The sequence below is a fragment of the Grammomys surdaster genome, unplaced genomic scaffold (assembly GCF_004785775.1).
Source record: "Grammomys surdaster isolate TR1022 unplaced genomic scaffold, NIH_TR_1.0 125603, whole genome shotgun sequence".
Classification (NCBI taxonomy): Eukaryota; Metazoa; Chordata; class Mammalia; order Rodentia; family Muridae; genus Grammomys; species Grammomys surdaster.
Genome location: NW_021620446.1, coordinates 1,101,784 through 1,127,577, shown reverse-complemented (window position 1 = coordinate 1,127,577; position 25,794 = coordinate 1,101,784). Strand labels below are relative to the sequence as shown.

The 25,794-nt window shown below is 45.9% G+C and overlaps 1 protein-coding gene across 2 annotated transcripts; it reads left to right on the top strand.

Annotated features, from left to right (window-relative positions):
* On the top strand, window positions 1-21,180 carry Tollip (toll interacting protein). Of its 2 annotated transcripts, none has more exons than XM_028786855.1 (6): window positions 1-186; window positions 9,024-9,173; window positions 9,750-9,932; window positions 11,056-11,208; window positions 12,296-12,386; window positions 18,218-21,180. In XM_028786855.1, exons 1-6 carry the CDS (start codon window positions 154-156, stop codon window positions 18,430-18,432), a joined length of 825 nt encoding a protein of 274 aa, XP_028642688.1. In that variant the 5' UTR covers window positions 1-153; the 3' UTR covers window positions 18,433-21,180. The 2 variants fall into 2 exon arrangements, with proteins under 2 accessions (XP_028642688.1, XP_028642689.1); XM_028786856.1 differs by lacking the exon at window positions 1-186 and adding an exon at window positions 3,737-3,825.
* Window positions 21,181-25,794: the final 4,614 nt, after the last annotated feature.

Here is a 25,794-nt window from a genome sequence, read left to right as displayed (position 1 = left end):
GCCGGGGTGGGGCGAGGCGGGGCGACTGTCAGCTGACTGAGGAGCCGACTGCCTCGCGGGACAACGGTCGGCCACGCAGGTTGTGGTGGGAGCGGAAGAGCTCTCCCGGCGGGTTACTGTGCAGTCGGCGAGGCAGAGGGCCGCCGCAGCACCATGGCGACCACCGTCAGCACGCAGCGCGGGCCGGTGAGTCCTTTGAGCCAGAGCCTGGCTGGGGCAGCGGAGCCTGGGGTCGGACTCCTCAGTCTCTCGCGGGACCCCTCGCAGGTTGCTATGCCGTCCGGGGCTTCACGGGTCCTACCTTTGGGTACTCATACGGAGTAGCGACTCTCGTTCTTCGGGCCTCTCCGGTGGAGGAAGGCAGAACTTGATGGTTCCCGCGATGTCCACGGGCCCTGAAGCTCCTGGCCCCCTTTATGGAGAGGGGTCCTGACTCCCGTGTTCATCCTGGGTGGAGGCCCTGAATCTCACAGTCCTCTACACAGAGGAAGCCTTACCCTATTCGTCCCCAGATGGAGTGGGACCCCGACTCCCCTTAGTTCGTCAGATAGAAAGGCCCCTGAACCCCTTACTTTCTCAGATCTATCACCCACTTGGTCTCCCAGATGGACTCGAGCTCTGACTCTTGTTCTTCCAAATGGAGAGTGGTCCTGACCGCATTAATTTCCCAAACTGAGAGGAGCCTTGGCTTCCGTGGTCTCTCAGAGGAGTGGAGCCAGACACCATTGGTCCCCAAAAGGAGAGAGATCCTGGTCTCCTTGGTTTCAAAAATGGTCAAAGATCCCACTTTGTAGTCAGTCCTTAGTTGTGACAGTTTCTAACATCTATAGAAATAGAGAACTATCTCTTGAGCTCCGTTAGTGGCTACGTTTTCAAGCCTCAATTTCTTCGTTTATAAATGAGGAAAAGGGAGCAGAGAACTTGGAAGATCCAACAGAGTTGTCTCTTCAGGATTGCCTTGGGTTCTATGATACTACCTGTTTCACCTCCCCTAGTGTGGATGTCCTCCCAGTAGCTTCCTGAGACTGATGTGGGTGGGACGTTGTAACAGTGGCTTTGTGTAGTAGGATACAGTTCTGATGAGTACTACCGTGTCTTTTCCCCTGAAGTTAATATTGAATTTAGCCTGTAAAGCCTATGGCCAGGATTTCCTCACCCTGACAGCTTTTAACCTACTGGTGTGTGTGTGTGTAAAACAGATGAAGAAAGCCCCAGGCTTGATTCGATCTTTTTTGGAGGGCTTTTGAAGCCAGAGCTCCTGACCCACTATCAAACTTGGATGGAGCTTTCTTGAGTTGGAGTTACCTTCATGTTCAGCAACCCTTCTTCATCCTCACTGTGTCTCAGCAAACTATAGAAGATTGATGGTGGCTGCCCGAGGAGAAATGGAGCAGAGCTTTGCCCTTTTCATATCCCTGCCAAGTGGACACATGGCCAAGGAGGGTGGACCCTTTGTTACTGTGTGGTCTGAGAATGTCCTTACTTCCTGTGGTACGGGCTGAGTTTGAATTCATCTGATGGTGAGCTCCATGTCTGTCATGAGCAAGAAGCTATCTTTCCCTGTTGCTTAGAGAAACTCTGGTGTTGTGCAGAGCTGGAATAACCTACACAGTGATGAGTAATTGGGAGTGTCAGATGATGTTCGTACTAGCAGAATCTCAAGAGTCAAATCCTGATGTTTGATCTTTCTGCTTGCCCAGTTTTCTAGGGATAACATAGTCACAGAAGTACAGCACAGACAGCTGAGTGGTTTTAGGAGCACTCTTGATGACTTGTAACTTTGGGCTGTAAGGACTTGTCATAAGTGACTGGTATCTCAAGCTTCACTTTGATCTGCATGACTTCATCGTAGTATTAGTGGCCACAATATCTAGAACAACCAGACATTGAGCCACAGGTGTGGAGCACAGGGACACAGCCATGCATAGTAACTTCTGTAAGCCAGAGAATGACAGTCACCATCAGATCTGTGGGTCTCTCCAGTGAAACCAGAAAGGTATGGACTTGATGTGGGAGGACTGCATGGCCCATGGCCAGGGTCTCTGTAGAATAGAAGGCCTTGAACTTCATCTGGGAAGTGCTGTTTCTTAGAGTGCAGACCTTTTTTAGTTTTCAGCTTTTCACTGGCTGCTTCACCTGCAATGATATACCCATCTACCTCTGGATTCACTAATATTTGCAAAGGCTTTTAGCCAGTTGTCAAGGTCTAGTAGAACTGCCAGAGAGTGGTATGCTTCTCTGCTACTTATGTCATGTCAGGGTTGTATGAACCCTGTGTGAATGGAGTGCTGCTTCCAAACAGATGAAGTGTGTGCGTTTGGTCAGTGCTGGGTCCTGCAAGCAGCCTTCTTTGTGTAGTCCCAGCAGGGGTTAGGCCATGCCTAGTGTCTCCAACCCAGGAGCCTGGACTTAGGCTTGGACAGTTGACTCTGTAGCTGACCTCTGACTAGTGGGAAAGGACTGACAAGAGTGTCTTATAAAAGACACTCTTATAAAAGGCAGAGGACAATCTCATCTGGGCGAGGAGGGCTCTCTATCCTTGGTTGAGGTTTTAAGTGGGAAGGTATGAGGACAGTTAGCCACTACCTACATGTTATTGAAGGAGTACGTTCTTCCCCAGAATAAGTGGTCTTTTACATTTTTAGACTTTAGGGTTTCTTTTGGTTTTGTTTTTGTAAATAGCTACCACAGGGCACTGCACCCTATGCTATATCCATATCACTTTGAAAGTGCTGGTATTTTGAAATTACCAACCCTTTTTGCTACCCAGTTCACAAACCCATTCCTTCCCTACAGTGAGTGACTTGTAGGGATACATGCAGGAGGTCTTGCTGCCTGGAGGCTGCACCAGATGTAGGGGTGTCATTTTGAAGGTCCTCCTTTATAAGATGTGTTGCATAGAGTCCCACAGGTACTGACTTGTCCTGCTTGAGATGCTGGTTAACCAGAGAGCTTTGCCCCTCCTCATTCTATGGGTGGTCCTTAGTGCCCATGCCTAGCTGAGCCAATGACTTGATTAGTGATGGCAAAGTGATTTTTTTTAATTTTTAGATTACTGTATGTGTATGAGTATTTTGACTGTGTACATGTATGTATTACCATGTACATTCTTGGGGCCCATGGAGGTCAGAAGAGGAAGTTAAGATTCCCCAGAACTGAAGATACATATGGTTGTGAACCATGTAGGTGCTGGGAATTGAACCCAGGTCCTCTAGAAGAGCAGCCACAGCACTTAACCACTGAAACATCTCTCTAGGCCCAAAAGAGTCTTTTTGTTTGTTTGTTTGTTTTTTTTTGAGACAGGGTTTCTCTGTGTAGTCTTGGCTGTCCTGGAACTCACTCTGTAGACCAGGCTGGCCTCGAACTCAGAAATCCTCCTGCCTCTGCCTCCCAAGTGCTGGGATTAAAGGCGTGCGCCACTACTGCCTGGCAAAAGTCATTTTTTTAATTTGTTCATATGTTCTGTACTTGGTAACTGGATTTGTTGTTAAAGATAAGCTTTTCTCATCACCCAGAGGAGCCTGGATTGTCCTTAAACAGTTTCTAAAGTAAGGTAAAATGTAGGTTTCTAATTGTCTAGTAATGGAGAAGGGAGTTCAGTTCTTTAGGGTCTATGTCAGCTTGCTTGCCTTATTTATTTATTTATTTATTTATTTATTTATTTATGTTACTACATACCTGTAGTTTTCAAACCTCCTGTGTGAGTTAGCATCCTCTTGTCTATGCATCTTCACAGGGCAGAACCTGAGCAAGAGGTTGTGCTCCCCAGCTGGCCACTAGGCCTATGTCTCTGGGTCCTTGAGAATGTCTGCTCTGGATTCTGAGGTGAGGCTATACCTGAGTATAAGTCTAACAATCTTGCATCAGGCTGTGGTGACCAGATAGTGACCTCTACTGGCTTCTTGCCTTTACTTTATGTGGTTTTGTGATTACTCCGCTTTTCCTTTTAGAAAGTATTTACAGGACTTTTCTTTCTTTTTCGTTTATGTTTTGACTTTACATTTAATCCAACATTTATGTTTAGGAGGGTTCTACCCACAGCAACATATAGCTGTATCTTTAAAAGTCAAATCTAAGAAGTACAAGTTTCTATTGGAACCTATTTTGTTTTATATGACATAAATATATACACATTTAACACCTTAAGGCTTCTGTTTGTTTCTATTCTTGCTTTGATTCATAAAATAGAGTTTTTAATGTATGTAATTAGTAGTAATCACGTTTTTTTAATGTATGTAATCAGTAGTAAATTCTTTATCAGTTTGGTAAATGTACAGTTTATTTCTTTTCTCTTGGGAGTTTCCCTAGGAATTTTAACACACAGTCTTGCAGATTTGAAGTTGATTGCATCTCTGTCTTCCCCAGTCTGTGCAAAGACCATAGTTGGTGGTGCCTCAGTGGTCCCATCCCACCTGGTAGTGATGTGCCATGTTTGATGGTTCTCCCTTCCTTTGAGCAGCAGTATTTTTATGTCAGTGCTTGTTCAGATCTGAGATGTGTAATTTTCTTCCTCATCCTCTTTGTGTCTGTTTGTCAGGATCCCTTTGCTGAGCTTTCAAGTTCCTCTTTTAGAACTCTTCACTGTAGTTCCTGAGGGCTCTGTGTAGAGTGGCAGCAGGCAGTGGTACTCAGTCCACTGCATGCCTGCCCTGCTATCATCCCAGTCACTTCTTTACTAGTCTTCCATTCTTTGGAGTTTCAGTGTAAACCACTGAACACCTTTAAGTGCACTTTCCGTCCTAACTGAGGGCCAATCACCATATACAGAACTGTTGTCGAGGCTCACAAGGATGTGCCAGATTTATGCATAGAGAGTGCAACAGGCCCAGCTCATGGGAAATGCCATGAACTAGTAGGATTCTAGGTTCTTATGAATTATTTTTCATTTTTCAGAAAACATATTTTTGTGATCAAATCCTTTTCAGATACTATTCTGCTTTGACACCAGAGAGGCAGTAGAGCTGGGTACAGGTGGGTTGTGCAGTTGGCAGGTACCTATTGAAGGCAGATGGGACTAGCTGTGGTGACTGTGGGGAGATACAGTAGCAGCTAGTTTTGTGCATAAGAATCCCTGTGATCACTGGCTCTGGAAGCCTGTCCTGGCCTTGGCATCAGGCAACAGATTCACCTCTGCCCCGCTGCCACAGATACTCTAAACTATTAGCTGGTGCTTCTTTAGGATTCTTCTTTGTTCACTTTAGCTTTGCTGGTGCCACAGCCACACACACATGGATGCACACATGCAACTCACACACTCATATGCACACTAACCTGTTGAAGTAACTTTGTCACTGTCCATCTTTTTTGCTGTACTCTAGACTAGCAGCTTCCTGACTTTTCCTACAGTATCCCAAACATGCTGGCAGACAGGTTCTCTGTGCCAGGCAGGCCAAAAGCCTTTGGACAACCCTAGGCGAGACAGCTAACTTCTCGGTGGATGGGGACATCCCATCACCTGTGCCACAGATTATAAAGATTGGGTATTATGTGTGCCCTCATTCACTAGATTTGTCTGCCTGTTCCTACTCTGAGTTGCCCTCAGGTGCTACACAGAGCCAAGGATGAAGCCTGCTGTGCCCTGCCTGCTTGCCCCCCTTTTGGTCAGGATCCTAGGGATTTCTTTCATTCTTTTAGGGATACAGAAATATCCCATTCTTTTTGACAGTTGTGAGTCTGGACCACATAGATGCTTCTGGTTAGGGAAGTCAAACATTGCTTGGTGGCACTTCCTTTGTCCTAGGCCATAAGAAATGGACATACTTATACTTATATTCTTGCAGCTTTTCCATAGACTGGTACCTGGAATTGAAATTGTTAGGTCTTAACCCACATGTTTGAAGTCATTTATTAGTATTGAACTATGTATTCATCTTGTACTCTTAGATAAACTGTAAAAAAGATCCATTGTGAGTCTGTTAACAGAATCATTATTTAATATTTCTGAGTCTTAAGCCATGATAAAAATTTATATTTAATGTAGCCAATATATGGCAAAAATTTTCTCTACCAGTATATGGCAAAAATACATTTTAGGATTATTCCTGTATTTTAAAACCTTACTAAAAATAGCTATATATTGATGATATTTTCTAGTGTGTCAGTGACTTTATAGAATTTGCACCAATGCCTGAATTCATCTCTTGTTTTGAAGTATTCCTCACTATGCTAACAGTGGTGACTCGTTTAGATACAGCAAGAGGTGTCCTCATTTAGACAAATCATCAGGGACCCACAGCAACAGGCAGGCTTGTCTTTTCCCTCCCAGGACAGAGAGTATTGGTTGTATAACCACCTTGTTTATCTGGTTCAGGCTGAAGTCTTTCCTGTCCTCCCTGCTCCCTCTTTAGGTTAAGGTAAAACTTTTTCTAGTAAAGTTGTGACTTGAGAAAAGCTATAGAAAAAAGTTCTCCTCGTATCCTTTCCCCTGATGTCATATTCACAGACCATTATCACTGCCATGAAACTGGCTTCAGTCCATGCTGTAGATTCAGCTTGTTCCTGTTACTGCTGTCGGCTCCTCCCACTATCTTGCCTTGCCTTTGACCATATCTCAGGCTTCCTTGTTTTTTTTTTTTTTTTTTTTTTTTTGAGAAGGTACATTGTTGAGGGTATTGTAGCATATCCCTGGCTCCCTGGCTTGGATGAAGGATCACCTAACTAAGGCAGAATGGGTTAGCTTTCTCTACCACAAAGTTGCTTTTCTACTCCTCAGTAACACTGTTAAATTCACATTGTTAAAACTTTCCTTTCCTATTTATAATTTTATGATTAAATCCTTATTGAAAAATAGCACATTTGAATTTGATCTTTGCGGAACAAAAGTCCTGGGATTGAACCTAGAGCATTGTGCATGCTGGGAAAATGTTCTACCACAGAGCACTACCTCTGATCATGTTTTATCTTAATCTCACCCCACCCCAACAGTCTCCTTATATGAAATCTCAAGTGTCTGAAGTTTCTAGTCCCAAGAAGAGGATGATAAGAAACAATTAAAGTAAAAACAGCCCTGACTTGTTCCATATGGTCTTTCCTGACCTCCATGCCTTAAGCATCCCCCATGACTGCCTATATCCTGACCTATCATTGTGATATCTACTGGCCTGCTTGACCTCCTGTATGTATCCTTCAGAGACACAAGTGTGTCCTGCTACAGCCCTAAAGCTATAATAAGTGGCATACAATTGATAGTTATTCCAATGACAAGTGAGAACTTGGCCTATATAGGATAACCCCAAGAACCTGGCTAAAGAAAATATGTTTTTTCCTAATAACCCATTTATGTTGTATAGATAAATCTGGGTATACATCTTGAAGGTGCACCCTCAAAATTCACTATAGACTAACATGGATATGGGCCAGGAGTTCCTCTGGGAGGGACTCAGTGTTTCCTATATACCATAGATAACTGATTCTTCTCTTCTCGAAACACAGCCCTTTCTCATCTCTTGAACTCCTCGGAAGCATTTGTAATGTGCCTTGGGAAAGGCTTCATTCAGGCTTTGGAAACTGCCATTCTTGCTAACCATGGGTCTCACTGGCCACAGCTACTTTGTGGTTCTGCCTGTGAGGGCTGGGCTTCCTCCTGGTTCTGGATTGAAAGACCCCAGAGGTGCAGAGGGCCATGCTGCTGAGTAGCCACCACTCACAGACAAGTGTGACATGCTTTTTTCAAGTTAGAGGAGAGTAGTGGGAACATCATCAGATCAACTGTTCAAGAGTGGCCCACAGAGAACTCTGCCTGTATCCTTGGTTGGTTCTGAACATCTGACTAGTCTGTATTTTCTAGAAACATAGAAATGGGGAGAGGGTAAGGGGCTAGACTTGGGGATCTAGTGACTTTTGCTTGCTTCTTTCCTTTATTAATTTATTTGATTTATTTTCTGAGACTGGGTCTTGCTAGCCTGGAACTCACTATGTAGCTCAGATTGGCTTTGAACTCATTGTACTCCCCTGCCTCAGTTTCTCAAGTGCTGGGGATGTGAGAGTGAGCCGCCATGTCTACCTTTTTCAAGGACCTTTGGAAAGAAGACCCAAACCCCGTGGAGACAGGTGTCTTCAGTGTGCTGGGAGCTGAAAACACTGCAGAAAGTGGAAGTGTACATAATGCATATCAGTGGGAGCCCACAGCTAGGTGGATAGGCAAGGAGTGTGTGCAGTGGAGGTAGTCAGGATGTCACAGAACCTGCATACCAAGTGCTCCCAGCAGCTGTCAGTAAATTCACTGTGTCACAGCTCACATGTGACATTGGTGCTTCTGGGAAAACATGCAAGATGGGACCACTTTAGGCACCTGATTGCTGCTCAGGTCCTTTTTCAGTGGGCTTTCAGCCTTCAGAGCTTCATCAGCTGTTCCTTAATTGTGAGTATGTCCTCTGTGTAGCTCACACTGGCACCCACTGGGCAAGGAGCAGTCCTGCCTTCTGTTGGGTTGTTATCTGGTTGAAGCTGTGGATGCTTGCTCCAAAGGCTCACTGGTCTTAAGTAGCTAACATCTCATCTGCTATAAAGGGTCCTTGGCCCTTCCTTCTTGGGCCCCAGGCAGGTATGCCATTTTCCAACTGGTGTTTTCTTCCCAGGAAGCCCTGGTTCAGCATGTATTCCTGTGGTCTCCCTCTGTGGTAGGGCCCTGTGGTTAACTCCAAAATGAATCTTAGCCAGGGCCACCATTAGGAGTCTTGGTTAACCTTTCCCCCTTTCCTTTGCTCTCCTCTTTTTCTTGAAAAACTCTACTTTCTTAGTGTACTTCAGGTCTCCCTGGAGCCCTAATAGCTAGCCTTTTTAGTGACTGAGAAATATACTTAACCTTCCAAGAGCTCTGGTTTGCCTTGAGTACCTCCTGAATAAGAAGGTGTGTGTCTTCAGAGGAAAGAAGCTCAGATGAGGGCAGGCTGGAATCTCTTGTAGGTAAAAAAAAAAAGGGGGGGGGGACTGAGTGACACACTGCTCCAAGGTAAGCTAGATAGTACTGTGAGATTGCTTGGCTACCTGCTTTGACTCTACTCTTTCTCTCTCCTCACTGAAAGGTGTACATCGGTGAACTCCCCCAGGACTTCCTCCGTATAACACCCACACAGCAGCAGCAGCAGATCCAGCTGGATGCCCAGGCAGCCCAGCAGCTGCAGTATGGAGCAGCAGTTGGCACTGTGGGTCGCCTCAGCATCACTGTAGTACAGGTGGGTCTCAGTTTTCTGTTGAAGTCTGCAGGGATTGAGCTGAAGAGGAGGCATGGGCTTGGGGCTTTGCACCTCATTTCCCATGTGGACAGTAGAGCTTTTTTGATTCTAGTTATTTTTTAAAATATCTGGTAATACCTGTTGATTTCTCAGGGATCTGCCTAAGATACTGTTGGTCCATGTCGGACATTATCCTCCATAAGGATGCTTTCCCTGACCTCTTTGTAGCAGCTGAGGTGTTAGCTACTCAGTCCTGCACAACTGCCCTGCAAACTGTGGTTCCCGTTCAACCTCAGCTCCATGCAGAGCCCTAGGATGTGCACAGTCAGTGCACAGTGCCAGATGAGAGACCTTGTCTTCCTGCTTACTGCCAGGGATGGCCAGGTTCCCAGAGTCACATGCGTCCAGGAGTGACTAGCAGCATGTTTAAGAGCAGGTTACTGACACGGGTAGGTGAACTTGAAGGCTGTTTTTTCACACACTGGGAAATACCTGTAAGAAAAGCAGTTTATATAAACACTGGCCTTTGTCTCTTCTAGTGGATGCCTCGTTTTTCTAAATTTTGTGTTATTTCAGGCAAAATTGGCAAAGAATTATGGAATGACTCGTATGGACCCTTACTGCCGTCTGCGTCTGGGCTATGCTGTTTATGAAACTCCCACAGCACACAATGGCGCCAAGAACCCTCGCTGGAACAAGGTCATTCAGTGCACAGTGCCCCCAGGGGTGGACTCATTCTACCTTGAGATCTTTGATGAGGTGAGAGATGCCCCAATGTTACAGACCTGTCTAGTTTGGGATCTGACAGCCATGGGTGTGCTGCAGTGTGCCTTGTGGTTGTAGTCACAAGGCTGCTCTCCTGGTGCTCAGGCCATGTGTACCTAGCATTTAGTGGCTGGTGATAGGATGTGACCTGCATGGACACCTGACATTTAGTGGCTGAATAACAAGGTACAGTTATTTTATCTCTCAGCTCCTTTGACAGTGTCCATTGGAACATCACCAGTGATAGAAGCATGAATAGAGTGTGAAAATAGATGTTCATGGGTAGGTCACATGTCAGTCGAGTCAGGCTCTACTAGGGATGGGAACACTGTTCTTGTGCAGGCATGAGTTCAAGGTTCTGCCAGTAATGTCCCATGGCCGTGCCAGCAGTTAGGCACACAACTTTTTGAGGCCAGTCAGGAAACGCAGGTGGCTGAAGATGTCTCCTCGTAGCTCAGTTCTGGAGACCATGTGCTTGCCTCGTTGAAACAGAGCAAAGGACAGTGGGAAGAGAACCAGGGCAGTGAGAACCAGAGAGGAAGTGGGCATGGGCAGTCCAGCAAGGGGGACACAGCTTCTCCTTTGTCTTGACCTTCTGCCTCTTCCTCTGCTTTCTTCTTGTTTGTTCATTTAGTTGGTTGGTTTTGTCCCTTTCTCCTTCTCTGTGTCTGAGAATAGTAGGGCTATCAGAAGCAGGTTTGGGGTGGGGCTATGGATGGTGGCTTGGAGCTCTTGTCCTCATCTGTAACTACTGGGCTTGAGACTTAGAGTAGAGCCACAAGGACTGGGGAACACAGTGTCCATCCCTGACAAGGATGGCAGCCCAGAGAGTCTTTATTGTCCTTTGGCCTGGCCTTATAGTGGTTACTCAGAAGATGCAGAAGTGGTGGTGGCGGCCAGGTACAGGTGATCTATGAAGGTCTGGGATTGTGGTTTAATGAAAAGCTCCTTGAAGGAAGCTGGAGCAGTGAGGCGGACCCCTGTCCTGCCGAGAAGACAGAAGGTAGATGCAGGCAGCAGTCCAGGTGGAGTCACAGCCATAGGAGAAGCGGGTCTCTGTGTGTGATATGGGTTGTTGTGGGCCATGATGAGGTCATTTTACTCTTGTCTTCCTCAGCGAGCCTTCTCCATGGATGACCGCATAGCTTGGACCCACATCACCATCCCCGAGTCCCTGAAGCAGGGCCAAGTGGAGGACGAGTGGTATAGCCTGAGTGGGAGGCAGGGCGATGACAAGGAGGGCATGATTAACCTGGTCATGTCCTACACGGTAAGTTCACTGTCCAGAGAGGCCATCTTCAAAGAGGTTCTGGCACCTCCTTGAGGCAGCTATTACTCCCATAACCCTGGGAAGTCACGGGAGGCAGGGCTGGACTCCTACTGTCTCCTTTGTGTTATCTAGGCCTTTCATTTTAGTTGTTCTTGAGCCTTTGAGAAAGAACAGGGGAGAATAAAGGACCTGTATGCAGGCCTCCTCAGCTTGACCATCCTGCATGCCTCTCCTTCTGGAGTTGAGTGTGACCTGTCTTTACAGGAGCATAGGTCCATTTTTTACTAGCTCATCTACAGTTCAAGATTATTTGAGCTGGGGCCAGAGAGGTGGCTAAGCAGGTAAGAGCACTGCTGCTCTTGTGGAAATTTCCAGGTTTGATTCCTAGCACCTACATGGTGGCTCATAACCAACTGTAACTCCAATTCTAAGGGATTCAGTACCCTAGTCTAACCTTCACTGGCATTAGGCACACACATAATGCACGTACATACATGCAAGCAAAATACTAAGACACGTGAAATAAATAACTTCTGAGAGAAGCTACTGATACTGGTGCAGTCTCTGGAACAGACCCTGAAGGGAGCTTTGTAAGTTTTGTGTGAAAAGTGGTGGCGGTTGCAGCTCATGTGAGGCCAGTGGTTGACATCATTTGTTTTCTTTAATCTTCACCCTGACTTTTGTTCTCACTGAAACTGAAGCTCATTTATTTCATTAGATTGGCTGGCTAATGAACTTGTGGGATCTTCTTGTCTCTGCCTCCTAGCCCTAAGTTTATAGATATGAGCTACCAAACATGGCTTTATATATGGGTGCTGGGGATTGAACTCAGGTCCTTGTGATTGTGTACCAAGCACTTTTCTAACTAAGTCTGCAGCCCAAGTTTTCCAACTTAAGGGCAGTGGTCTACAGGAGTTTTGGTGCAGATGAAACCAGTGGCCAGAACATTCATTGTTGCTGAGGACTCCCTGTCTTGGGTGTTACTGTCTGGGCTGTGGCTGGGACTATTCCTATGATACCGGAAGTAACAAGATTGACATATGGTATGGTCCTCCTTGACACCATGTTTTTCTTTCTTGTGTTTCAGTCCCTCCCAGCTGCCATGATGATGCCACCTCAGCCTGTGGTCCTGATGCCAACTGTGTACCAGCAGGGTGTTGGCTATGTGCCCATTGCAGGTGTGTACTGCCTCTTTGGTAGGCAATCCTGGGGCAAAGTAGGACAGGAGGAGGGACGGGCCCAGCATTCCTGCAAAACTTGAGTAGTGTAGAATTGTGTAAGCATGGCTACTTTAAATGAAGATCCTTCTAAAGCTTATTCCAGTGTCATATTTGAATTGTTTATGCATACATAGGAAATAGTGTTTGCCCTAATTGTTGCCACAAGTAAGGTGAGTTGACATTTTTGGAGGTGTAGAAACATTGTCTAGGTACATTTTCATGTGCGAGTTACTGGAATAAGAAAACCTGGTTCCTATTAGACAAGGCATACATCTTAAAAAAAAAATCATGGCTTTCATTGGAAGTATTTACCCAGTAAATTAATATCTGCTTGGGTCACAAACTCAAGATGTGGCTTTTATGTATTTTTTTAGTTTTCCAATCTTCCTGTGGTGTCCACAGTGTGTGGTGTCCAACTGGTCCTCCTACCAGAATAGGGCGAGCCAGATGAGATCACACAGCTGCTTTCTTAGCTTCAGCCAACAAGAAAAGCTCTGAGAGTAGACACCAGGGCAGGCCTGCAGGCTCCCTATTCTCTGCGAGAGTCCAGGGAAATGGAGTCCAAGCAGACCATGGAAGTCTGCTATCCCAAGGAACTCAAAGGCTAAGGCAGTGGCGATGGCCAGTCTATAGGGCAAGAGGGAATATGAGGTCCTGGATGGGACTTGGCCTACATAGTCCCTACTTGCTGGTGCTCAGGGTGAGTGTTGCCTTGGATCTAGGACGGCACAGAGCTGCTCTGGCTCAGTGGTGTGGGGTCTGAGGGTCCCACACAGCCAGAATGGAGTGACTTATTAGCCTTTATTAAACTCTGCCCTTATGCCTACTGAGCTAGGGAAGATAGTGCAGGACTCAGGAATGAAATCCACCCACACATATCCTGAAAACAGCCCTGACAGACAGAACTTGGGCCTTCTGCCTATGACAAATCTTCCTGCAGGAACAAAGGGTAGCACTTTGCAAAGGAAAGGGAGGGTAAGTTCACAGGTTTCCTGGTCCCAGCAGTATTTGAGACTGGAGTAGGTTGCCACCAGATCAGCAGAGACCAGAATGTACAGCCTGCAGTAGAAGGCGAACAGTCAAGTGGGGAGTGAGTGACCCAAGACCTTAGAGAACCTTAAAGCAGTGTGGTTGTTCACCGAGAGCCTTAGAAATCTGGAGAGTGGGGTTTTAGGATGTGTGCACTCTGGAGTCGTCAATAAAAGATCCTGACCTGTCCAGTTCAGTGATCGGATCCTGAGGTATGAAGGTTGGATTCCCAGAGTGGCTCCCAGGTTCCTTTTTGAACTGCAGTCTGACTAGGGTATGGAATTCGTCCCAAACTGAAGGTCTGAGGAGGGAGAATCGAATGAAGTGCAGTGAGCACAAAGGGTACCCCAGTGTAGCAGAGGCAACGGGCTACAGATGGGACAATGCCACAGAAGTCTCTTCCCTCAGATTCTGAGACCAGAAGCCAAAACAAGGGCTGCAATCCTTTCTGAAGCTCCAGAGAGTGAACTTCTATGTTTTCTAGCTCTTGGTGTGACTTGGTTTCTGGCCATATCTCCCTGGTCTGTCTTCATACTCTTGTGATCGCCACCCTCTTTGTATGTTTATGTCTTGTAAGGTCACTGGACAGGGGCTCTTCTGTTCCTTCATGGTCTTATCTGAACAAGGGTACCCTCTTTCCAAGTCCATCTACAGGCACTGGGCATATCTTTGAGTGGCGGCAGAAGGGGTAGGGAAGCAACAAAGACAAACTTCTGTCCAGTTACAAATAGGAGAACTACTTCTAAACAAACGATAAAGCTGTTGACCAGTTTACTCTTTCTTGGCTCCTGTCCTTCATTCTCTGTAGTGCCTCTAGACTGCTCTAGAATGTGTATTTTAGGGAAGGCTCCTCTACAAATAGACTTTGATCCTCACTTTTGATGTACATTTTGAAAGATAGAAATAGTTTCCTACTGATAAAAAAGCTGCCACAGAAGTAAAAGGATATTTTTCTTTTGGAGAACAGCCTCTGATGTCTGCTCTGTCCCCATGTAAGCATCCTTCCTGAAATTGAGGACTCTTCCCAAGGAGATGTGCTGCAGGTCACAGGGCTAGTGGTCTAGGTCTGCCCAGAACTTGTGACAGGCTCTGCAGTCCTGTTCACTCTCTGGCAAGGTGCACCCAGATGCTGTTTAGAAAGCGGCTCTCTTTCATTTCTGCTGCCTCACATCTTAGTGTTTGGCAAGGTGACACAGTTTGCCTTTTCATTCTCTTGAGAACCCTTTGTATCTCCTCGAGGATTGTATTCAAGGTCACAGTTGCTGCCTAGTTTTTGTCAGACTGAGCTGACCACTGATAGTTGTAGCACTGTGGATTTGAGGATTGTTTTATTTTCTGAGCTATTAATTTGTTACTGTATTGTTTTGTCACTCGGTGATCCCAGATTGGCCAGGCGTTTAGGCTGAATTGTGTGCTTTTTGATGTCTTCCATGCTGTGTGAGCTTCCTGACTTTGGCACAGGAAGCCTCTGGCTATCTTGTACATTTCCTTCTTCCACCCCAGAATTAGCCACTTCTCTCTGAACCAAGGCTTCCACTAATGGAGAATCGGTTCTAACAAAGTTGTTGAATTGCTTTTTGTTTTTAATTTGTCTTAATCTTGGGGCCATTAATAAGCATGTTGCTTCATTGAAATTGGATGCCCAGCTTTGGTTCTTATAATTACTCTGTTTATGATGGCAGAGCCATCCTAGCAGAGTACTTGGGGGATCCTGTGCAGAGATGATTAGGCTGCCATCTGGTCGATGTGTCAGGTTATCTCAGTCTACAGAAGCAGGAGCAGCAGGGCATTTTATTCCTGTGCTCTCTGGCTTCTCAAAAGTAAGGTCAAGTCACATGATGTTTCTTGCTTCATATCAGCTTCATGCTGCAGAGTTTGCTCTCTTGAGAATACTCATACCCTTGACTATTCAGGGTGTGAGGTATGTGTACACAGACCTTTCGTGAAAGAGGACTGCACTCAAGCACAGTTAGACAGGAGTGAGGAGACTCACATTAGCCTATTCTCACTGCGCATTGGTGTAACCTTGCCATATGCCCAGGGGGCAATGCATAGCCAGTAGATGCCCTTTGCATATCAGGAAGTAGAGACCCTGTTGTCTGTGTCTGAGGTCTTAGATTCAAGATCACAGCTGCTGCTTTGCAGAGCTGAAGCTGAAGATTAAGGATCAAGTGTTACCTGTGTGTTTATGAATCTATTAGTTTGAGAACTTAGAAATGTTCTGTGATATGCACCTGCTCCTGAGTTCCCTAGCCAGCAGGGGTAGCCTCCAAGGCCTCCGAGGCCTGTAGCTGTTGGTGTCAGTTTTGGGCTGTTGCAGTGAGGCCATTTAGGACCCAGGCTGTCCCTGCTGCCGTGTTAAGCGCCAGTTTTTCTTGAATGGAAAGCTCCCTTGCTTTTGTTTACTGGGTGGCATTCTATTGGTGAAAAGGCTCTTGCTTCACTGACTTGTGTCTGCCTACTGTTTATAATGTGTACATTGTAGCTAAGTGTCCTCCTACTGGAAATGAATTGGTCCTACTCTATCAGTTTGTGTCAGTTTATGATGAAGGGGTCATAGGGTTATGGCATTGAGCTGCTCTTATTCAACATAGTGCTTTAGTGTGAGCTACATGTTCACTTCCATCAGCATGGCTCCTCACAGTACCCAGTTGAACCTGAGAGGACACATTGTTTGCATCCCAAGACTGCAGGGTCCTGTCCATTCTTTACCAGCAGAGTTGGCTGGTCACCCCACATCTGTTCTCACAAAGACAAGGAAGTTTTGGTAAACTGGTCCATACTCAGTCATGGTGACAGGTCAGACTTGGATTGGGAATATGATATCCACTCTAGAGAATGGAAGACAGCAGGGTCAGTCTTCCTTGTGTGTAGTGGTCTGGAACAGATGACTACAGACAGCTTTCTTACGTCGACCCCATGCAGTTGGTCTGCAGGTTTTGCAGCAGTGCCCAGTCCTCTCTCTTCCCTGTACCCAGCTAGGCTGAAAAGTGTTGGAATAGTCTGAGCAGGACTCAAAGGAAACTGCCTGGCCTGGATATCATTTTGCACCTTTCCTTGTGTTGCCTCAGTTGGCAGTGTGTGCACACAGGCACTACATTCATTCTAGTGAGGTTGGTTGAGTCCCTTTAGAAACAACAGGCTGCTGTCTTACACCTGGGCCAGGCAACAATTTTGGCCTTTTCTTTTCTTCTTCTTTTTTTTTTTTTTTGTTTTTTTTTGGTTTTTGTTTTTGTTTTTTTTGGTTTTTCGAGACAGGGTTTCTCTGTGTAGCTCTGGCTGCCCTGGAACTCACTCTGTAGACCAGGCTGGCCTCGAACTCAGATATCCGCCTGCCTCTGCCTCCCAAGTGCTGGGATTAAAGGTATGCGATTTTATTTTCTTTAAAAAAAAATACAGAAATATTATAACAATAGGTTTTTGTTTTAATCCCAGGTGTGGGACATGAGACTGCTTCAGATTGTTCACAGCAGCCGACTATGATTTGCCTCATGTTCTAGCAGAGGCATGATTTTGCCAGCAACAGATAGTTTCTGCGATTGTGTAGTATTTAGAAGATTTTTCAGAGGGTATATAAATGCTAGGGCCCCAAGAGGCAGGGTGGGTTGTTGGTTGTTTATTGTTTGTTGTTGTTTGTGGTTTGTTAAGTAATCATGTGCAAAGAAGAAACAAGAAGTAGTTAGATATGCTGATGACAAAGATCAGACTCGCCCCAAAGATCTTGATGCCCCTGATCAGCAGGAAGTAATCTAATGATAAGCACCCTCCTCCTTTCTCTCATTTTTTTTCCTCTTCTGTCTAATATTAGGAGTTCAAAGGGGTGGAGAAGGGTAGAAGAAAGAAAAACCCTCAAAGTAGCAAACACCAGCTACACCACTATATGGTGACAACTTGTAAGGTGTCTGATGACAACCTGTCCAGGTCAGTCAGGACAAAGGCATGAAGGTGAAGGCCGGGCCCAGAGGGTACTTAGGAAACCTGCCTCTGTTTCTCAGTTTGTAGCCCTTCATCTACAGGGTGCAGGGACCATGTAGCATCAATGCTGAGCCCTTTGCCAGCATCCTTTTGTTGTTCTCATGGCAAAAGGATTGGCTCCCTTGCCCCACTAAGGGCCCTGATGCCTCAGGCTGCTGAAAAGTGATATACTTCTGATGTGTACTGTCTTCATTGTGAAAGGCTAGTATGCAGCTTTTCTTGAAGTTTTCAGGGAGTGCTTTATGTAGCTTTAAGACCTTACCATATGCATGGCTACTGTTATGTCTTCGCTAGGCTGTCAAAGTAAATTCTAGACTTTGGTGTCATCATTCTCAGTAAAGACACATGTTTGTGATGAGTCTCCTAAGTTCTTGAAGTAGCACATGTGGTTACCAAATTTCCATCTTGCTCCCTGTAAATTTCTGATTAGATAGATTCAACTTGAATTTTTGTTCAGGAAAAAAAAAAAAAAAAAACATGAGGAGAGGGGGCCTCAGTAGTGAGGAGGATGGCCCATTCCATCTGCCATAGGCATCCCTGTGGGGTCTGTTTTTAAGTCAGACTTAAGGTAGCCTTTCCCCTTGAGGCCAGTGAGATGTATTATTTCTTCCTTTGGCACTGCAGCTTTGTGGCCCCACTGTTGTCCTGGAACTCATTCTGTAGACCAGGCTGGCCTTGAACTTAGAGATTCTCCTGTTGCCTTCCGAGTACTGGGGATTAAAGTCATACATCGCCATGCCTGCCTGGTCCCACTCTTTTTAACCAGACTTCACTTTTGTTTTCAGGGATGCCTGCTGTCTGCAGCCCTGGCATGGTGCCTGTGGCCATGCCCCCACCAGCTGTGGCTCCTCAGCCTCGCTGTAATGAGGAGGACCTCAAGGCTATCCAGGACATGTTTCCCAACATGGACAGGGAAGTAATCCGTTCTGTGCTTGAAGCCCAGAGAGGGAACAAAGATGCTGCCATCAATTCCTTGCTGCAAATGGGTGAAGAGTCCTAGACCCACCTGTGGCCTTTGGCTTCACACCACTGACCCTTGGACTTGTCCATCCAGGGCTCCCCAGGGTCACCATCCCCACAAGATTCCAATGAAAGATCATCCACATACCCTTCCTTGGACATCTGCGCCGCCCCTTCCCACATATTTTGGGGATGCATGTGGATTTTTGGTTCTAGGCAGGCAGTCCTCTTCATTGTTGCTGGGGGACAGTTCTCTCCTTGTCTCTAGCTGGGTGATGGTGGCATGGCCCTGTTATTGCACAGACCAGTGGTCCTGTTTGAGGACCTGCATCTCCTGTCTTCACCTTATTCTGGAATACATTCTCACAGAAAGTAACTGCCTCTGCCAGGATTCTAGAAACTGTACAGCATCCTTCTGAGTTGATGGATGGCATGGAGTTAGTTACTCAGCCCAGCTGAGATGGTTGTTGAGGGTGCACTGAGTTTGTGTGCCCTTATTTACAGGTTATTTTAGAACTTTCAAGCTAAAAGCTCCTTCTCTCCTTTGATGTTGTATATGAGTCTGGGCCTCTCAGCTAGTCCTAGGCCAGTGAGATATGCTTCCCAGCCATATCCAGCAGGTCTCTAACCTCCTGTCTAGCTTACCTGCCACTGTCTGGCTAGGCTTCAGCCACAGAAATCCAACTTGAAAACAGAAGGTGTCTGGACCTGGTGCTTGGTTGGCAAGGCCCCACGTTGGCTCTCACTGCTGGAGGCTGCTTTTCACATCCTCTTGTTTAGTACCAGCATTGTGGGTCTTATTCCAGCGGCTGTTCTTATTGATAGACCTTCATCACAGACCCAAGAGTCAAGTGAAGGAGATGGGTGGGTGTGGCACTCTGTGCTTACTACTAAAATTCAAGCATCGTGACACTACTGACCTGCAGTATACTCTGTGGACCCATACTGTAGCTTGGCTTGAGTGATAAAAATCTATGCTTAAATTAAACCTTCATGGAGGTAGAGGTGCCTGTACCTGACCAGTGGATATTGTGTGTTATATTTTGGGTTGCAAACCTTTGAGCCCATGACCTGGCTATAGATCTGTTTAGGGAGAAGTTGGGTGGCACCTTGTCCTAAGATTCAGACCTTGAAAGCTTTCTCAGAATCGATACACTGTACAGGTACTGTTAAGAAGCTATAGAGCATTGTCACATGTTTATGGTGTAACAGTTTTGCCTTACATTGCAATTGCTTTTTGTTTTTCTGAGAATTTGCACATCCAGTGTTTGAATATGTGATCCCCCAATATGGGCATGAAGGTGACTCCTAGCAGTTTGGACTATTGTGAAGGACTTCAAGTAAGAAAATTTAGTGCTTCAGTTTTGGTCTTTGCCTCCTAAAAACGCAGTAAAATATACTACTTTCTGTTTTCCATGGGGGTGCTTTTTGTCAAATATATTGTTCATAAGTATTTATTTTTGTAAGCCTAAAGGCAGTATGTGGTGACAGTGAGCATGGGGTGGTGGTAACAAGCACTTTTCTTTAGTTGTAGGTCTTTAAACCTTTTAACTGCAATGGAGAAGAAAGACCAATGTTTGTTAAATAGATTCAACCACTCACTTTAACATAACCAAGCACTGGAAGTCTCCATTCTAGACTGTTGTGCGGCCTTGTGCTTGGTAAGCAGGTGCCCTATTACAGGGTGGATGAGTCAAGCAGGCAGGACCTCCTTAAGTGGTCTGCTTAGTGTTACCAGCAGAACAGGAACTTCAACACCTGTCTCTAGGTCTCAGGTGTGGCTATGTGCATCAGCTTCTGCCTTAAGGAGGTATGGGCTAGCACAGGGCCACTTTGTTCATGTGAGATTCTGTAAGGAGCATCGAGATTTGCTGCCAGCCCCTGAGCAGCCCCCACAGCACTCAGAGGCAGCATTCACTAACTTGTGCTTGCTCACATGAGGAAGAGTGATGGTTTTAAGACAGATTTAAGACTTGAGCTGAAACAGACTTCCCTTTGTCATGAACATTTTATTTTTTTAATAGATTGAAGAAAGATCACATTTTATAAGGCCTGAGTGATACTCCACTCTCCTAGGTTTTGTGCTGTTTTGTCTTGGATTTTCATGCCAGCACCCATCTAGTGCAAGGAAAGAGGCAGTGCTTGTCAGCACCTGTGCAGGTACCAAGACATCAGAGCATGGCTTGCTTAGCCTTCCATCCCATCCTGAATCTTCTTGAGAGGAAAAGTCATTTCTGGAAGGAGCTCAAAGGCAGAGGCCACAACGAGGCAGACAAGCTTCTGCATGGGGACCAGGCTTTCACTGGGTGTCATTGCTGCTCTGGCCAAGTTTGAAGATTGGCGTAGGTAGCAAAATTTCTCAGGTGTCCACTGGAGCCCCTGCCCTCAGGCCAGCTCTCGGTAGACATGGGTCTAGGGATGGCATTGGCTGTTTTCTTCTCTGGACATGTTGGTTGGCTGAAGTTGTACCCTGCTGCACGCTTGTGGTCTGACATGGCCAGGGCTTGCATCTCACCGTGTGAGTGATGCTTACCTGATGAGAGAAGAGCTGTGCGACTGGGCTCTGCCTCGCCTCCCAGCCACTCTTTACAGAGCTGGTATCATCTGGTACGCTGTCTGGAGGTTGGTGGGAATGGTTCTCAGAACTCTTGTCTGCAGTTATCTTGGGGATGGGGGTCCATGTCCAGATTTTTCTTTGATTATATGATATATTTTTACTTTTCAGCCTTCTAATTTAATAAGTGGTCTATATAAAATAGAAAAATAAAGTCCTCTAAGGAAATGTTTACCATTTTTGTTCCTGAGTATTTTTTTTAACTTTTTATTAGTTCTTTGTGAATTTCACATCATACACACCAATCCCACTTATCTCCCCTTCCCCTAGTACCTGCCTTCCACTCTTGCAACCTCTTTCTCCTTCAGAGGGGAAAATACCTTGTTGTGGAAGCTGTAGCGGGTCACAGTGTGCCCCACAGTATATCCTTTTGTCTTCACTTTTTGCAAATGTTCATTGTTAGAATGTGGATTGGTCTGGTATAAGGTTTTGGGTTTCTGCTGCTGTATAGATGCTGGGACTCCTCTGGGATATCCTGTTGGTGCTCTGTGTCATGGAGGTCCTGCAGCTTTGGATCTATAGGACCGGCTACTTCATGCACTCCAGCAATTTATTCATGGTGTAGATGCTGGGTGGGCCAATTCAAAGCCCTGGATCTGGGCCTTAGAAGCTATCTGAGCTGAGGACAGAGCCTGCTCTTCAGCTCTCGTGCCCTTGGCTGGCTCATCCACGGCTGCACCATCGGGGCCAACTGCTGCCCAGGTGGGGTGCAGGGCCTGCTCTCTTGCTTTCATGACACCAGGGCCAGGTCTCCAGCCTGCTGCAGGTAGCTAGGGGTGACTGGAGAGGCAGATATCTCTCTCTGATCCATACCACCACACAGGAAATGAATGGCAGGACCTACACTCATACCCCCTAGGCTGAGTCACCTAAAACTACCATCACCAGAGTCAAATCTACTTTGCTTTCTGGGTGATGTGCAGGGCCTGTTCTTCAAAGTACTGCAGCTAGCTGGGGGTGTGGGGGAGGGTGAACTCTCCTGCTCTCATACCCCCAGGCTCTCCTATGATGCCCAGGCAAGGATAGAGCCAGTTCTGTACAACCCTCAGACATCAACATGTCCCGAGGTGTCAGTGCAGACCAGGGAGGGACTCCACCTGGCTTTTGATAATAACAGACCCCTCCTGCTACTGCAGGGCCATGGAACCAGATGTGGCCTCCAGTGGCAGCATAAGCCAGAACTCTACCATGGTCCCGGATGGCATCACCAGTTACTTATATCAGGCCGTTCCTCGCTACCTTCGACTCTCCAGTTCTGCCTTTCTTCATTGTGTCTACATTCTTGTTTCTCTTCCATTTTTATACCACTTGCTTGTTCCTCTTAGTGGCACCAAGGTTTCTGAGTGTCTGGGGTCAGCTCACAAGTAGTTTCAGGAGTGCCATGCCCTGCCAGTGCAATATGGTACCAGACTGGTGGTCATCTCAGTCTAGCCCCCTGTCCGGGCCCCATAGTGCCATACTAGTTGTGGTCTCAGTTCATTCCTCACCCAGGCCCACCTTTTTGGCCCTGTGCAGGGGTTGTCTGTTTTAGGCTCTTTCCTCCTGTTCCCTGTGGGCTTTGTTAAAAATACCCTGCTGGAGACCGTGTGGCCTGGCAGGAAGGAGCCAAAGAGTAGAAGAATCCTGCTTGGGTCTGCAGCTGCAGCCAGGAGAGCGATGGAGCACAGTGCTGGGCATGTGTGGATGGATATAGATCTGAAGCCTCAGGTACGAGGTCCTGCAGCCTCGGCTCAAGAATGAGACTGTTGTCAAGCTGGGATGTCAGAAGAGTGTGGTGGTTTACATAATCTTGGCCCAGGGAGTGCTACTATTGGGAGGTGTAGCCTTGTTAGAAGAAATGTGACACTGTGGGAGTGGACTTGGAGGCCCTCCTCCTAGCTGCCTGGAAGTCAGTCTTCTGTCTTCAGATGAAGGTATAGAACTCTCAGCTCCTCCAGCGCCATGTCTGCCTGGACACTGCCATGCTTCCCACCTTGATGATAATAGACTGAACCTCTGAACCTGTAAGCCAGCCCCAGTTAAATGTTGTCTTTTATAAGAATTGTCTTGGCCATGGTGTCTGTTCACAGCAGTAAAACCCTAACTAAGACAGAGTAAGATTTTCATCCCCAGCTCAAGCTAGGAAAAAGCTGGCCTGACAGAGACAAGAAGGCAAGAGATAAACAACAGGAATTCATGATTCAGTTTCTCCCTGCTGTCTTGGGTTGTGGTCCACAGTCATGTAGTCCAAATTCTGGGTTGTGTAGGAATAAAAGCATTCCTTCTGGAAAAGCAGGCCTACCAGCATCCAATGGCAACCACATGTAAATGCAATGAAAAGTTAGGAGCACTGAGAAACAAGCTGTCAGCTGGGACCAGCCGGGACCAGCCAAAGCAGTAATGCCCAGAATCACTGCTGAAGCATGTGTGCAGGGGTTTTTTTTGTTTTGTTTTGTTTTGTTTTTGTTTTTTTTAAACAGGATGAAAAAACATTGCAAGCAAAAATCAACAGACTACTGAAAAAAATCAGCACATAACACTGGCAAGACCTGAATTGAATATTGAGCTTGAGAGGTAAAAACTAAGCCTTAAGATGAACTTCTTGTTTTTTTATTGGTTATTTTATTTATTTATATTTCAAATGTTGTCCCCCTTCCTAGTTTTCCCTCCGTAAAACCCCTATCCTTTTTCTCCTCCCCCTGTTTATATGAGGATGCTCCCCACCCACCCACCCACTAGCATCCCCCTACAGTGGGACTTCAAACCTCCACATGACCAAGGGGCTCCCCTCCCATTGATGTCAGACAAGGCCATCCTCTGCTAGATGTACTTCTTAAAGATCAGCTCACCTCCATAGATGAGCCAAAACTGAATAAGCTGGAGAATGGACTGTGTGAGATTCAAACACCAGCAGAGGAGACTAAGCCCTTCATGGAGTCTCAGGGTTTAGGGAGGCAGGCAGCATGCCAAAAGGACAGTGTCAGAGAACACTGACAAGATAGAAGGATTTCAGAGACACCCAGAGTACAAAAACATCTGTAGGCACAGCACAAAGCCATAATGTTTAATGTCTGGCAGCAGTAGTGTGAAAATGAGAGTCACTGGAGGCAAAACAGGGGTGACAGGCCTGAGTGTGTGAGCTACCGTGTTAAGTTTTCAGAGCAGCTTCTGAAAGAGCAAGACCCCTACATTGCCATTTCAGGGCTCTGCAGTGGTTCTAATGTGCATGTCCACTGTCAGGAGCCATAATGGGACAAGCTAATTATTAGCAGATGATCATCCTGGTTGCTTGCCTCGGATTATTATATAATCTGCGACAAAGTGAGCCCTCATCCAGCAAGGCTGTGAGGGACTTATTTTAGGAAAGATTCCTGCTATTAATACGCTTTTCCTATTATTATTATTATTATTATTATTAAACATATGTAACAATCACTAAGCAATAGTACACCCCCCTTTGGAGCAGATCTCTGCAGATCCATGAAGATGTACTATCTTGTAGTGATGCTATATAGACAAATAGATGACTTCTTAAGTCTTAATGATGATCCTATAAAAATTCCTAAAATTATGTCAATGATTATTAAGCTTTTTTATAGCGGGACTGCTATTAGGTCCCTTTCTGATAGTCAAAACTGCAACGAGAACTCTGCCAGTCTCCTGAGTGTCATCAGTTAATTGCCCTTAGATAGTAACCAATATTTCTCCTGCTCAGAGCACATTCCAATGAGGTTGTAAAACAATTAACCAAAGGTCACTAAAAGGGAACTCAAGATTTATTATAGGTGCTAGGACAGAAGAGAAAATATTGCCTGCGTTTATCTATACAAAACTTCACTAATTTCTTAGTTATAGTTTTAAACCTTCAGTGAACCTGTGGAGCTAGACAGGTGATAGATGTTTAGCCGGATAATTACTCCTAATGGACATGCATGTAAACATTCTCTGTTGTAAACTTCTATTTCAATTTATGATTTGATTTTGGTGTGAACTTGTGATGAACTTTGTAACATGTGACCATGTACTCTGAAAGATGCATAAGTACTAAGGACAAAGACAAAGAGAGTAGTAGTCATGGTAGTCGTGGTAGTGGTAGAATAGAGTAGTCGTAGATGTAGACGTTCGTTAGAAGCCATTTGTCCTTTCCTTCCCTTTTCCCCTGCTTCGAATTTTTTCACTTAGAATTTTTCCTTTGTTAGAATTTTTTCCTTTTCCCACTTAAGGCCTTACCACTTTCCCTCTTAGTTTTCATAGGAAACTTTTCACACTTAGCAATAAATTCTGTAATAACTTCTCCAAGTGTTTTTTTCTTCCTGCGACCTTAAACTAGCGGAGTAAGTTAGAGCCTAGCAGCTCCTGCAGATAAAGTACAAAGGCTGTTTGCCTAATTCTCTGCTGTCCTTGGGCTGAGGAGTCAAGTGCCAGCAGTTTCTGGCTTCAGAGGATATCAGAGGGCAGGTCAGCTACAGTGACATAGTAAACTTTAGTAATGTAGATAAGTAAGATTTTATTAAACATCAACCCTAATTATCACATAAGACCAAAGTCTTACCAAGAATCTTGTAAGGCCCAAGGCTTTACCTTGAATCTCCTAAGGCCAAGTCTTACCCCCTGCTGATGCTCTCCCATTCCCATCCCCCTCAGCTGCCTCAAGAAGAACTGACAACGAGGAGAAGAAAGAAGACCTTCTCCTCCTTCCCACCATGCCAGGGCTGGCCCCCAGCAGCCCACACTATCAGGCCTCTTATAGATAGAGGGTTAATTAGGGTCAGTCTTGGTCACATGTCTCCTGTGGGGCCTGAAAGATGA

Bases quoted from the DNA above. Each gene is read 5' to 3' on its own strand.
- Tollip (XM_028786855.1), top strand. From the start codon at position 154: ATGGCGACCACCGTCAGCACGCAGCGCGGGCCG. The intron at 187-9,023 runs GTGAGTCCTTTG...CCTCACTGAAAG, and splicing joins TCAGCACGCAGCGCGGGCCG to GTGTACATCGGTGAACTCCC. The intron at 9,933-11,055 runs GTGAGAGATGCC...TGTCTTCCTCAG, and splicing joins ACCTTGAGATCTTTGATGAG to CGAGCCTTCTCCATGGATGA.